Source organism: Mytilus galloprovincialis, chromosome 11 (assembly GCF_965363235.1).
Source record: "Mytilus galloprovincialis chromosome 11, xbMytGall1.hap1.1, whole genome shotgun sequence".
Taxonomy (NCBI): Eukaryota; Metazoa; Mollusca; class Bivalvia; order Mytilida; family Mytilidae; genus Mytilus; species Mytilus galloprovincialis.
The window spans coordinates 18107517-18119771 of NC_134848.1; the positions used below are offsets into that span (position 1 = coordinate 18107517).

Consider the following 12255-nt stretch of genomic DNA (forward strand, 5'->3'; position numbering starts at 1 on the left):
TTTGAGGCAGCGTCAGCACTGGGGGTCCTTAGTTTTAACACATTGCAAGTTGATAGTTGTAACGACTCACTGTCGGACCTTGGAATCAGGAAAACTCTGGACTTCCCGACACCCGATACATCTGTCAGGTAAGGGATTAAGAAATATGTTCGAGGCAGCGTCAGCACTGGGGGACCTTAGTTTTAACACATTGCAAGTTGATAGTTGTAACGACTCACTGTCGGACCTTGGAATCAGGAAAACTCTGGACTTCCAGACTCCAGATACATCTGTCAGGTAAGGGAACTAAGAAAAAACTGAAATACTACGTTTTTTTATGCCCCACCTACGATAGTAGAGAGGCATTATGTTTTCTGGTCTGTGGCTCCGTTCGTCTGTGTGTCCGTCCGTTCAGGTTAAAGTTTTTGATCAAGGTAGTTTTTGGTGAAGCTGAAGTCCAATCAACTTGAAACTTAGTAAACTTGTTGCTTATGATATGATCTTTCTAATTTTAAAGCCAAATTAGACTCTTGACCCCAATTTCACGGTCCACTGAACAGGGATGGGGTAATTGAAAATGTTATGGTAATTAAGTGTAATGCATTACAATTTTCCATGTAATTGAATGTAATGTGTAATTGAGCATTTTTTTAATTACATGTAATGGTAATGTAATTAATTACATTGAAAAAAGCATGTAATGCTCAATTACTTTTGAATTACATTTCAATTACATGTACTTTTATTGTGTTAAAGATAAGGATTTGTGTTTAATAATATAAATTGTTAAATTATATTTATTTTTAAAATATTGATATCACATACTTCTTTAATATATGAAGTCTGTAATTTATTCTGAAGTTTTTATATTATTTATTTGACCTACAGAATTTTTTTTCTGAATAGTCTTATAAGTAAAAAAAAAATGTGAGAATATTTATATATGTGTTGTTCAGTTTTTTAGAAAGATCTTTGTTAACTAAATAGATTGATAAGTTGTTAAACAAAACCAAAAAAAATGTGTCACAGTGATTTTTTTTTTCTTATACAGGTAATTAGAATTTAAAATCACTGCACACAATCACTTTGTCAAATTAGTATACACAAAAGGATTATAGAAATAAAAATTAATAGCTGTAAAAACAAATAGCAATTAATCAGATTAAAGTGTCAAGGGACAATGCCACTTTTACATGTATTTTTATCTAATTAGTGAAATACATGTATTGCTAATATTTAGACATTATGGACATTGTTTGTACTAAAAATTATTTTCAATATTGTAGCAAGCACATTTTTAAAGTAAAAGAAGACAAACTTTTAATTTATTTATTTATATTATGCTTTATTTAAAAGATTTCATTTCTGAGATGTCAAAATACCCCTTAATGTATTGGCAAGTAATTATGAACAAATTCCCTCTCCTATCAACACATCTTCTAATCATGGAACTTCCATGTTCTGATCAAGCAATATCTGCCACATAAGCTCCTGTCGAAAAACTTTAGAATTTGCTGTCAAAGTGTTCAGACCAGAGATATGCAGACTAAATGACAAAACATTAAAATTACTAATGATTATCAAATGCAATGCTTAAACTATGCTTATCGATACGTCATGCATATTTTACACATGGTTTTTATATACATGTATAATATTGTTAAAAAAATATTATGATAAAATGTAATGTGTAATTTAATTAATTACTTTAGTAAAGTAATTGTAATTTAATTAATTACATTTCAAAAACTATGTAATGTGTAATTAGTGTAATTGATCATTTTTGCAATGTAATGTGTAATTATACCCCCGCTTTAAAAAAGGGGGGGTATACTGTTTTACCTCTGTCTGTCCGTCAGTCCGTCCGTCCATCAGTCCGTCAGTCCGTCCGTCCGTCAGTCAGTCCGTCCCATGAAACTTTCGTCACATTTTTCTCAGGAACTACACATCCACCCTTTCTGTAATTTGGTATCAACATTTATATATGTCAGCCATACCGTGTGATGCGTTTTCAGATTCATCACTTGACAACTTCCTGTTTACCGAACACTTGTCTGATTTTACACATTATAGCCAAGTTGAAAATTTTCGTCACATTTTTCTCAGGAACTACAATACAAGGATTTCTGAAATTTGGTTTCAGGATTTATATAAGTCAGCTATACTGTGTGATGCGTTTTCAGATTCATCACTCGACAACTTCCTGTTTACCGAACACTTGTATGATTTTACACATGATAGCCAAGTTGAAAATTTTCGTCACATTTTTCTCAGGAACTACAATACAAGGATTTCTGAAATTTGGTTTCAGGATTTATATAAGTCAGCTATGCCGTGTGATGCGTTTTCAGATTCATCACTCGACAACTTCCTGTTTACCGAACACTTGCATATTTTTACACTATTAATATTATCCACTTGCGGCGGGGGTATCATCAGTGAGCAGTAGCTCGCAGTTTCACTTGTTTAATTAATTACATTCCAATGTAATTGACCCCAAGTCTGCCACTGAACATAGAAAATGAAAGTGGGAGTTTCAGGTTAAAGTTTTTGGTCAAGGTAGTTTTTGGTGAAGCTGAATTCCAATCAACTTGAAACTTAGTAAACATGTTGCTTATGATATAATCTTTTTAATTTTGAAGCCAAATTAGACTTTTGACCCCAATTTCACGGTCCACTAAACATAGAAAATGAAAGTGGGAGTTTCAGGTTAAAGTTTTTGGTCAAGGTAGTTTTTGATAAAATTGAAGTCCAATCAACTTGAAACTTAGTACATATGTTCCCTATAGTATAATCTTTCTAATTTTAATACCAAATTAGATTATTACCCAATTTCACGGTCCATGGAACATGGAAAAGGATAGTGCGAGTGGGGCATCCGTGTACTTTGGACACATTCTTGTTTATAAATAAGAGGATTTCTGATGTGACTTCTCTGCACCAGAGACCAAATGACATAGAAGTTACTGTGGATTCATCTATTTTTGTGGGTATCGATATTTTGTTGATTCAGTAAAACTTTCATTTTCATGGATTCTTGACTTCTTGGTTTTACCCTGTATGGCTACATTCAAGTCTATAGTACATTATCAATTTGTTGAACTCTTAAATTTATGGGTCACCTGTACCAACGAAAAAATTAGTATCCAACGAATAAAAATGAATTCACAGTAAGAACTATAGGTCACTGTACCACCTTCAACAAAAGGCAAGACCACAATCTGATAGAATTACATGTCCTATGTCCACGCTTTGCTTACAAGGCTTTGAAAATCCTCCATTCTTCTTCTGATTTAGATACCTTTTGGGATTCTCTGGTTTTGTCAAATGATAGACAACTTAAAAAAATCATTTGCTGATGCAGAACAAAAGGTAAAATGGAGTGTAATCATATCCTTGCAAACAGATGTTGAAAATAAGATCTGTATTTTAATCGAGACCATCATTATGATAATGACCATCATAAGCAAACCTTTAAAAGATTGAAACAATGAAAAGTGAATTTGATATGATTGTTAAAATGTTGAACATTGATTCAAATTTGTTATGAGCATTTAAAACTTTTACTCTACACAACTTTGTATAATGAAGTGTTTAAACATATATATCTCTTTAAATGAATAAAATTGAGTAAGAGTTCCCCCCACTTTATTCCAGGACTGGTCCCAATGCCTCAGCAGCTGATGACGGGACAGTCCACAGCCTGAGGTGTGAGTTAGAGAGATGTCTACTCAGTAACAAGGAGAAGAGGATCCAAGTCTCCAATCAGCAGGAAGAACTACGAAAGTTGAAAAGGGAGATGGGAGAATATAGGATACGGTGTGAGAGGGCGGAGAAAACTGCTGAGGAGTATAAGGTAAAATTTAGAAAAAAAAGAAACAGTCAAATTTCATTGAAACAGTCCCACTTATCAGTATAAACAGGCAAAATAAACATTTATATTTATTATTGAGAACAGTCACATTTATCATAGAAGTATTAAAAAAGTCACATTTATCGTTTTAACCATTAAAAACAAACATATTTATCATTGAAAACACCTCAGATGTTGTGAGAATACACCTTATCGCTATTTGTCCGCCATTACTGGATATCACACAGGTTCCCGTAAAATTTTGACGTCATAAAACAAAATATCTGACGCCACAATGGAAAAGTGATTGTTGTATGCGTTCAAGCGGCCGGGTCAGCCGGGATTAGCGATAAGGTGTATGGAAAATAGGGCATAAAATAAAATGTTGAATTTTAAGTGGATTCTTTTCTATACCCCACCATCCATTAATTTGATATGGTTGTAACAACTTTCTTTGCTTTTAATCCATTACCAACAGAAAAGGATATCTAGTTTTTTTTCCTTGAACAGCCTTTAACAACAGTATGAATGCAATTATCAGATGAAGACTAGCAAATGTGATCTTATTGAAAAAAATACAGCAAATCAGTCAATGTTGTATGATCAGTATAATTATATTTTATATTTTAGTAGAGAAAGAAATTTCTAATCAAAGCTGACTTGACAAGATTTATGTTTAATTGTATACTTACAGCATGTACATTGTTTTATTTCAATAGCAGATTGTGTTTAAATTTTCTGGAAAAATGAAATATTAGTAGGATATTTTATAAAAGAATTTTTCTGTTGTAAAGGGCAAAGTACAAGAGTGGGAAGATTTACTGAGGACAGGGGACAAGTCCAATGCTATAGAAACCAGATTGAAGAAGGAGGCAGAAAATTTGAGGAGAGAGAAAGTCATTCTTAATGAGGATATAGATGTAAGTCATATATTTGTTTTCTCAAGTTTAATAGATATAAGAAGATGTGGCATGAGTGCAAATGAGACAACTCTTCATCCAAGTTACAATATGTAAAAAAGTAGACCTTCATATATAGCATGTATAGGTCAAAGTATGGCCTTCAACACAGAGCCCTAGCTCACACTGAACATCAAGCTATAAAGTGCCCCAAAAAAATATGAAGTTTTGTTAAAAATTTGTATTGTATTCTGTAAACATTGATTTTATTTTTAATTCTTTTCAAATTTTATTCTTTTTAATGTTTTCAGGAACTAAAGAAAAGATTAAACGAAGCTGTTGTGAACGAGGAGAAGTTAACTGAAATTAACAATCATCTGAATCAACAAATTTCACAAATGGTAAAAGATTATGATCAAGACAAACGAGAGGCTCTAGACAGGTAATTTAATTTTGTTTGATTGAAATACTGATGTTGTAACACTAAAATCATGATTGATAGTCTGCTCTTACACATATTTTGTCAAAGAAAACAATAATGAATTTTAACCTGTTGTAAGGTTCTTTTTCCTTAATGTAAACAAAAATTTGTGATTTAGTTTAATAAAAAAAAATTGTTTTATTTGTACATTGTACCGGCAATGTTTAATGTTAATTTCTATAACTTTTGACCTTTTCCAGATTTTGATTTCATTTGCAAGGCACATATATCACCTCTTAGTCTTGGTACCCTCAATGTTAACTGATAAATTTTATTAAATAAACTCTGGCCTTTTTCATGAATTTTTATTATATTTGAAAGGCATATATATTTTCTTGCAGCAACTGTAGCCTCATGCTTAATGTTTAATTTTATGGATACCCTTTGACATTTTCCAGAAATTGATTTCAGTTGCAAGGCCTTTTATATTGTTATTCTGGTTTTGAATCCTCAATGTTAAATGTTCTATTTTATAAATATTCTTTGACCTTTTACAGGTGTCAGAAGGCCAGTGACTCTGTACACGAGAAGGCTAGGGATAACCTTAGGAAGGAACTTGCTGAGGAGTTCTCTTCAGAGAAGGCTAATCTTATAAAGAAATATGAAACTGAATGTAATAAACTTAGGTGAGATATGTGTTTGGTAGAAGTGTGCCAACATTTAAATAAGGCCAACTAAAATTAATTAGTAGATTTTCATCCAAATTTTTGAAAAAAATGGAGTGGGTGGGAGGATTTTATTCTTTAAATTTTATTTCATATGAAACCCTCTTGTCACGAGTTCTTCGTACCGCGGGGTATGAACAAATGTAAAATATATATATTATAATATATTATGATAATAAGCTTACGTCATGTATATACATTGTACATGCCGTATAAGGGACTATAAGGAATCATAATATATAATTTTTCAAACTCTTAAATAAATATCTAATTTGCAACCACTGTTATACATGTACATGTAAATTTGCCCCTTTAGTTGTTGTTTGATGACTACATTGAGGGTATTGTCCCTGTTTGGATAGAGGGTGTTTGCTGTTTGTCAACAAAAAACGACAGCCATGGGTAAATCTAACGGCTTGCTAAACATGCTATAATATAATGCGTTTGTTTGTCGACTTTTTTTGTTCATTATACGGCCATAAATCTAACAAGTTCGTGCTTGTGTTAATTTCTTTAATCCAGTCATGTTTTTTTGTACCAATTTGTTCCACGATTTTTGCGTTTTGGATATCATTCACAGTCGAAGTTTCCTGACACAGTCATAAATTAAAAAAATACTTATTCTACTGAATCACATTTGTGACATACCGCAATTTGCGTTCTTGGACACAGCGTTTTACTCGTAACTCGAATATTTCATACATGCCCTTCTCGTAATCCATCTTAATTCTCGGTAGATGATGTTGTCATCAGAGAGCAGCACAATATGTCAACTTGATCATTTTCGTTAGATTACTCGAAGAAATACAAAACCGAAATTTAGAAGAGGAAGTTTTGAATGAAACGAAATAATCGAATGTTTCCGGTAACGGACATGAACAAAATCCGGAAATCATATTTTTTTATTAAATAAAATAATCGGGGCGGGACGATTTCAGAGGGGCAGGCGGGGATGAAAATCTATCAATTAATTTTAATTGGCCTAATAGAGTAATTCAAAATACTGTGAGTTAAGTATTGTTTGTGTGTAGGTAACTTCTTTATACAGATTTTAAAGATTTAAATATCCAATTGAACTATCAATTACAACTACCACAGTTTCATCTGAAAAATTTGCAAAAACCCTGAAATAAAGTATCAGGTAAGGGTAATTTTGTTAGCTAGTAACGTAAATGTATTGCTGCTTACCTTATCATTTAAAAGAAACAATACATAATGTCTGCAGAAAGCATTGGACAGAGAAATATACCAAACACAAAAATTTCAAATTCATTGTTCAGGATGTAAAGCATGAACGATGAATAAGGTGAATATTTTTATTTCCTCACTATGTCCTAAAATCTTCTCAAAAGCTGACAGTATAATAAGCCAATATGAAGTAATTGTATTATATTAATTACAGAAATGATTTGAACAATGCCCTACAAGAAGTGGATGATTGTAAAACGTTGTATGTCAAAGTCTGTGAAGAGAAAGACAAATTAGAACAGAAACTGAAGGAAGAGATGGATGAGTCTCTCTCTGAAAAACTTAAAACAGTAAGTCTATTTATAGAAACTGAAAGTAGAAAGTACAAAACATACATTGATTGTGTTTTTGGTTAGTGAAATTACAGAATGATAACATGGAAAATATAAATTCAGTCATTTGCAACTTAAGGGAGTTCGCTTCTCAGTTTCAAAGTAATTAACTTTTCAAAACACTAGTTTATATAGATAGGGGATTAATAAAGGAATCCAAAGAGCAAAAAAAATATATAGGTCACCGTGCTTGTTTTCGAGATATTCGCCGTTGAATTTTTGGCAGGAAAATATTCTCTCTGGACTTTTCATTGCTTTATCATTGACAAGTTAAAGTTCTCAAAAACTTAAAAAGTAATTAAAATTTTATAAGACTTTTACAGATGGCTTATCATTATACATGTAAAAGATTTACAAAAAGAAAAATGGGGGTCACTGGGCAAATTTTTTCAAGGCATTTCAAATGGATAAAAGTAGAGGATTCCGAAAATCTGACAAAAAATCCAAAACATGACAAGCCAGCTTCCTTAATATAGATTTTTTAGATAAAAAAAAATCACTGTACTTTTAAGAAACAAAGTATAATTTCTACTTTAAAAGGATTAATAATTTTTACCTATGAATTCTGCAAGAATATAAAGGTTAAAATGATAATTTATATTATGGGTGGATGGATCTGAAAAAAGTGCCTTCATGTTTCCAAAATGCATTTTATACTTAGATTAACGGAATGGGTTCATAAGTATTATCAAAGTCTTGTGCTTTAATTATTAAATGATAGTGTTTTGTTTTTAATCTGGATCTTACTGAATGATAATAATATGCATTTTACAATCCATTTGCCCTGAACAACCACTCGTCAACTGAATAATATCAATAAAACATTTGTTTTACAGCTTAAAGAAAGCCTGGAGAAGGAGAAAGAAACGGAAGTCAGTAAATTGAGAGAAGAGGTGAAGGACGAATGTACTAAAGCTAATGATATACTGAACGGTAAAATAAGGGAACAACTAAAGAAAGAGTTTGAAGTGGAGACAAAGAAAACTGTAGAAACTGAGGTAGGTACCAGTTTGAAATGTTTCCTGATTTGTGTTTTAAGGATGTTTCTCGCTACATTGAAGACCTGTTGGTGACATTCTGCTGTTGTTTTTTTCTATGGTCGGTTGTTGTCTCTTTGGCACATTCCCCATTTCCATTCTCAATTTTATTACTACTCTGTTTCAAAATAACAAGCTTTTTAAAAGACTGTTATAAACTCATAGTAAAAAGATAAAGTAACTTAAAAAGCAGAAATAAATTAATGGTCATGATTGTGCTTGTTTTCAAGATATAAGCCATTGAAAATTTGATGGGGAATAATTCTCTCTAGACTCTCATACATCATGACATTTAACATAAGTATCCTTTTTTTTGTAAAAATATGCAAATATTACAAGGATTTTATAGGATTTCAAATTTGGCTTTTTAAACTTTATATTATAAAATTATGATAAACAAAGTAGGGTTTAAAGGGGATTTTTTTTTAATGGCTCTTCATGAATAAAACCAGAGGATTCAGAAAATCTGGATAATATTTTTCCTCATTATACTCCATGTTTGATGGAGGGTATATATTGTTTAAACTGTTGGTTCTTGTTTGCATCTATCCATCAGACTTTAACTTGACAGTATTACATAAAAAGTCATCTTAAGGTGGTACCCAACACTTTAACTAGAATTAATTTTGCTCGTTTAATTTTCATAAAAATTTTTGTTTAAGTATTTACTTTGACCCTTTAACAAAAATATAAATATTTCAAAAACTTCGAACCAACCATTTTGTCAGAAAAATTACACTGGTTATATAACAGTTTGACAAACACTAATTTTGATCATATAGAAGCTTAATATTCCTTTTACAACACAACGTAATTAAAACGTTTAGCTGACTTTACAGAGTTTTCTCCCTGTAGTGTTAGGTACCACCTTGAGAGGCCTCATCATAAAAAAAAAGGAAATTTCTATACAGAAACACTAAACCTAATTGTAGTTAAAACTTACTTCTTATGTGTTCACAAAGTAAAATTGCGAAAGGAATTGGGAATGTGTCAAAGCGACAACATCCCAACCATAGAGCAGTCAACAGCAGAAGGCCACCTATGGGTTTTCAATGTAGCGAGAAACGACTGCACCTGGAGGCGTCCTTCAACTGGCCCCTTAAAATATGTATACTAGTTCAGTGATAAAGCAATGTTTTAAAGTTAAATACTTAAAGTAATTCAAAAATATCATCAGAATTTTCAAATTGATCATGGAATATTTGGTTTAGTCCAGATAATTGTATTGTTTACATTAAAAATGTTCTCATAGAGAAAATTCTCACTAGTAAATATTGTAAAAATTTGAAAAAATCAATGAAAGTAATTCAAAATTGCTCGTGTCAGTACATTATGCAGTATTAACTAATGAACATTTTCTGGAAGATCTTCTGGTAACTTTAAAAGTACCAAATCTGAAGAGACTTTTTGTTTTTTAAGGGCCAAAAAACTTTTTTTCATGAAATTTTTCTTCCACATTGTAAGATTAGGAAGTATCAAGGATCAGCCAGTTAATAGCAAAGAAAAATTCTTTGAACTTCAATTCCAGTAACAAAAATATATATTCAGCATATTTGTAATTCAGTGGTTGTCGTTTGTTTATGTTTACATATTTATTTTTCTTTCAATTTTTTTTTACATAAATAAGGCCGTTAGTTTTCTCGTTTGAATTGTTTTACATTATCTTATCGGGCCTTTTATAGCTCACTATGCGATATGGGCTTTGCTCATTGTTGAAGACTGTAAGGTGACCTATAGTGGTTAATGTCTGTGTCATTTTGGTCTTTTGTGGATAGTTGTCTCATTGGCAATCATACCACATCTTCTTTTTTATATTGTAAACAATAAAGACATGAAATAAGAGTTTTGTATTTAATAAATAGACTAGTGTTGTGTCATCTTGACCTTAGTTTAAATACCTTGCGAAATTGAGAATTTGTTTTCAAGTTCTAATTTTATGAATTATTTTTAATTACCAGTCAAGGAATATACATAAGGATTATCTCCCTTACAACGTTCTCATAACTCGCAACACCTGGATGATTTCAAACATCTATCTAACATTGATCATCCGGGTGAAGGCCTCCTCAGTTTATCGGCGGGAACAAAATATTCCCTATACCGAAAATTATTTATAACTGGGGAGGTGGTGGGAGCCTTGACTGGTAAGTAAAAATAATTCATAAAATTAGAACTTGAAAACAAATTCTCAATTTTATATCATATATATTTTTACTTACCAGTCAAGGAATATACATAAGGATTACTACTGATTTCAAAGCAGTCTGAACCTTAGGAGGAGTGTTATAAATAAATTATCTCACCTGAAGAGACTTTCTACAACACATCTAATAACAGAAAAACTTCTCTGTGATTCTTTGTCATTTCAACTTCATCATAAGTTCAAATGCAGTTCATAGTTAAAAACATATAAAATACTTCCACCATTTAAAATGCTTCCACCAATAACATTTTAATGAATAACAAAAAACATGCTGTGCAACTCGCCGAAAATATCAACTTAGTCTATTTTCTGTAACACATTTACATCTAATTCACGCAAATAAAATCTACTAAAGGTAGATTCCGAACTCCAATCTGCAGATTCTAAGATCGAATTGATAGATGCTCCTTTAAAGAATGCCCAAGTCGGACCAATAGCTCTTGTAGAATGTGCATGTATTTTCCCTTTCCCTGAAGATTCAGAGTCAGAATAAGCCTGTTTAATAATTTGAACAATCCAATGTGAAATTGTCTGAGAGGTAACTGGTTTGTGAGGTTCACATAAAGCTAAAAATAATTTCCCTCTTTGGTCCTGCTGTAATTTTTTTCGCGACGGTTTTGTTTTATCTAAATATTGTAACAAACTTTCCCGTGGATCTAAAGAGGTATTCTCAGTGTATGTAGGTACGAAAATTTTTGCTCCAAAATGTTTCTCCCTATCCTGTTTGGCTAGGCCATGTCTTATAAACGTAATTCCTTTAGTCTGTATTCTCATGGAGCCTTCATCCGTTCTTAGTGCCTGCAGATCGCTACATCTCCTGAAAGTAGTAATGGCAGTTAAGAATACAGTTTTTAAAGTCAAATCTTTTGAACTCATTTGTTCAACATTGTCAAAAGGACTATTTTCTAACATTCTTAATACTATGTGCAAATCCCATTCAGGTAATAGTTTTGCAACTGGAGGTCTTGTATTGAAAACACCTTTAATCAATCTAATTATTTTAGGATATTGTCCAATTTGGAAATTATCTATAGGAGGTAATACTGTGGACAACATTGAGCGATATCCTGCAATCGTTCTGTATTGCAAACCACTATCAAATAAATATGATAAAAAATCAGCTATCTGACTTAAAGATATTTTATAGGGATCAATTTTCCTTGTACTACACCAGTTATTGAACCTTTTGAATTTTGAGCAGTAATCTTTTTGAGTCCCTTTCCGCCATGAGGCGGAGAGTAACTCTCTAACCCCTTTAGAAAAACCTTCTGTTGTAAACCGTTCGTTGATAGAAGCCATGCAGTCAGCTTGAAAACTTGTGGATTGGGATGATAAATCCGAGTTTTCGGTTGACATAACAATTCTGGAATTACTGGTATCCTAATGGGAACTGCTATCAATAATTGAAGCAGCTCTGGGTACCAATGTCTCCGTGGCCATTGGGGAGCTATCAACAAAATCTGACACTGGTACTGCCTCATATATTGCAAGACTTTTAGGATCAGACAGATTGGGGGATAAGCATAGGCATAAATTCTCTCCCATGAAATTGTCAAAG

At 32.0% G+C, this 12255-nt stretch overlaps 1 protein-coding gene across 4 annotated transcripts in view; it reads left to right on the plus strand.

Annotated features, from left to right (window-relative positions):
• The window catches only part of LOC143051783 (uncharacterized), a 62708-nt gene that overhangs the window by 24367 nt on the left and 26086 nt on the right, over window positions 1–12255 (plus strand). For all 4 annotated transcript variants that reach the window (XM_076224712.1, XM_076224714.1, XM_076224713.1 and 1 more), the window contains 6 exons: window positions 3637–3835; window positions 4627–4752; window positions 5043–5173; window positions 5710–5838; window positions 7280–7415; window positions 8294–8455. In XM_076224712.1, the coding sequence (XP_076080827.1) occupies window positions 3637–3835; window positions 4627–4752; window positions 5043–5173; window positions 5710–5838; window positions 7280–7415; window positions 8294–8455 (883 nt within the window). The remainder of the gene's footprint in view (window positions 1–3636; window positions 3836–4626; window positions 4753–5042; window positions 5174–5709; window positions 5839–7279; window positions 7416–8293; window positions 8456–12255) is intronic.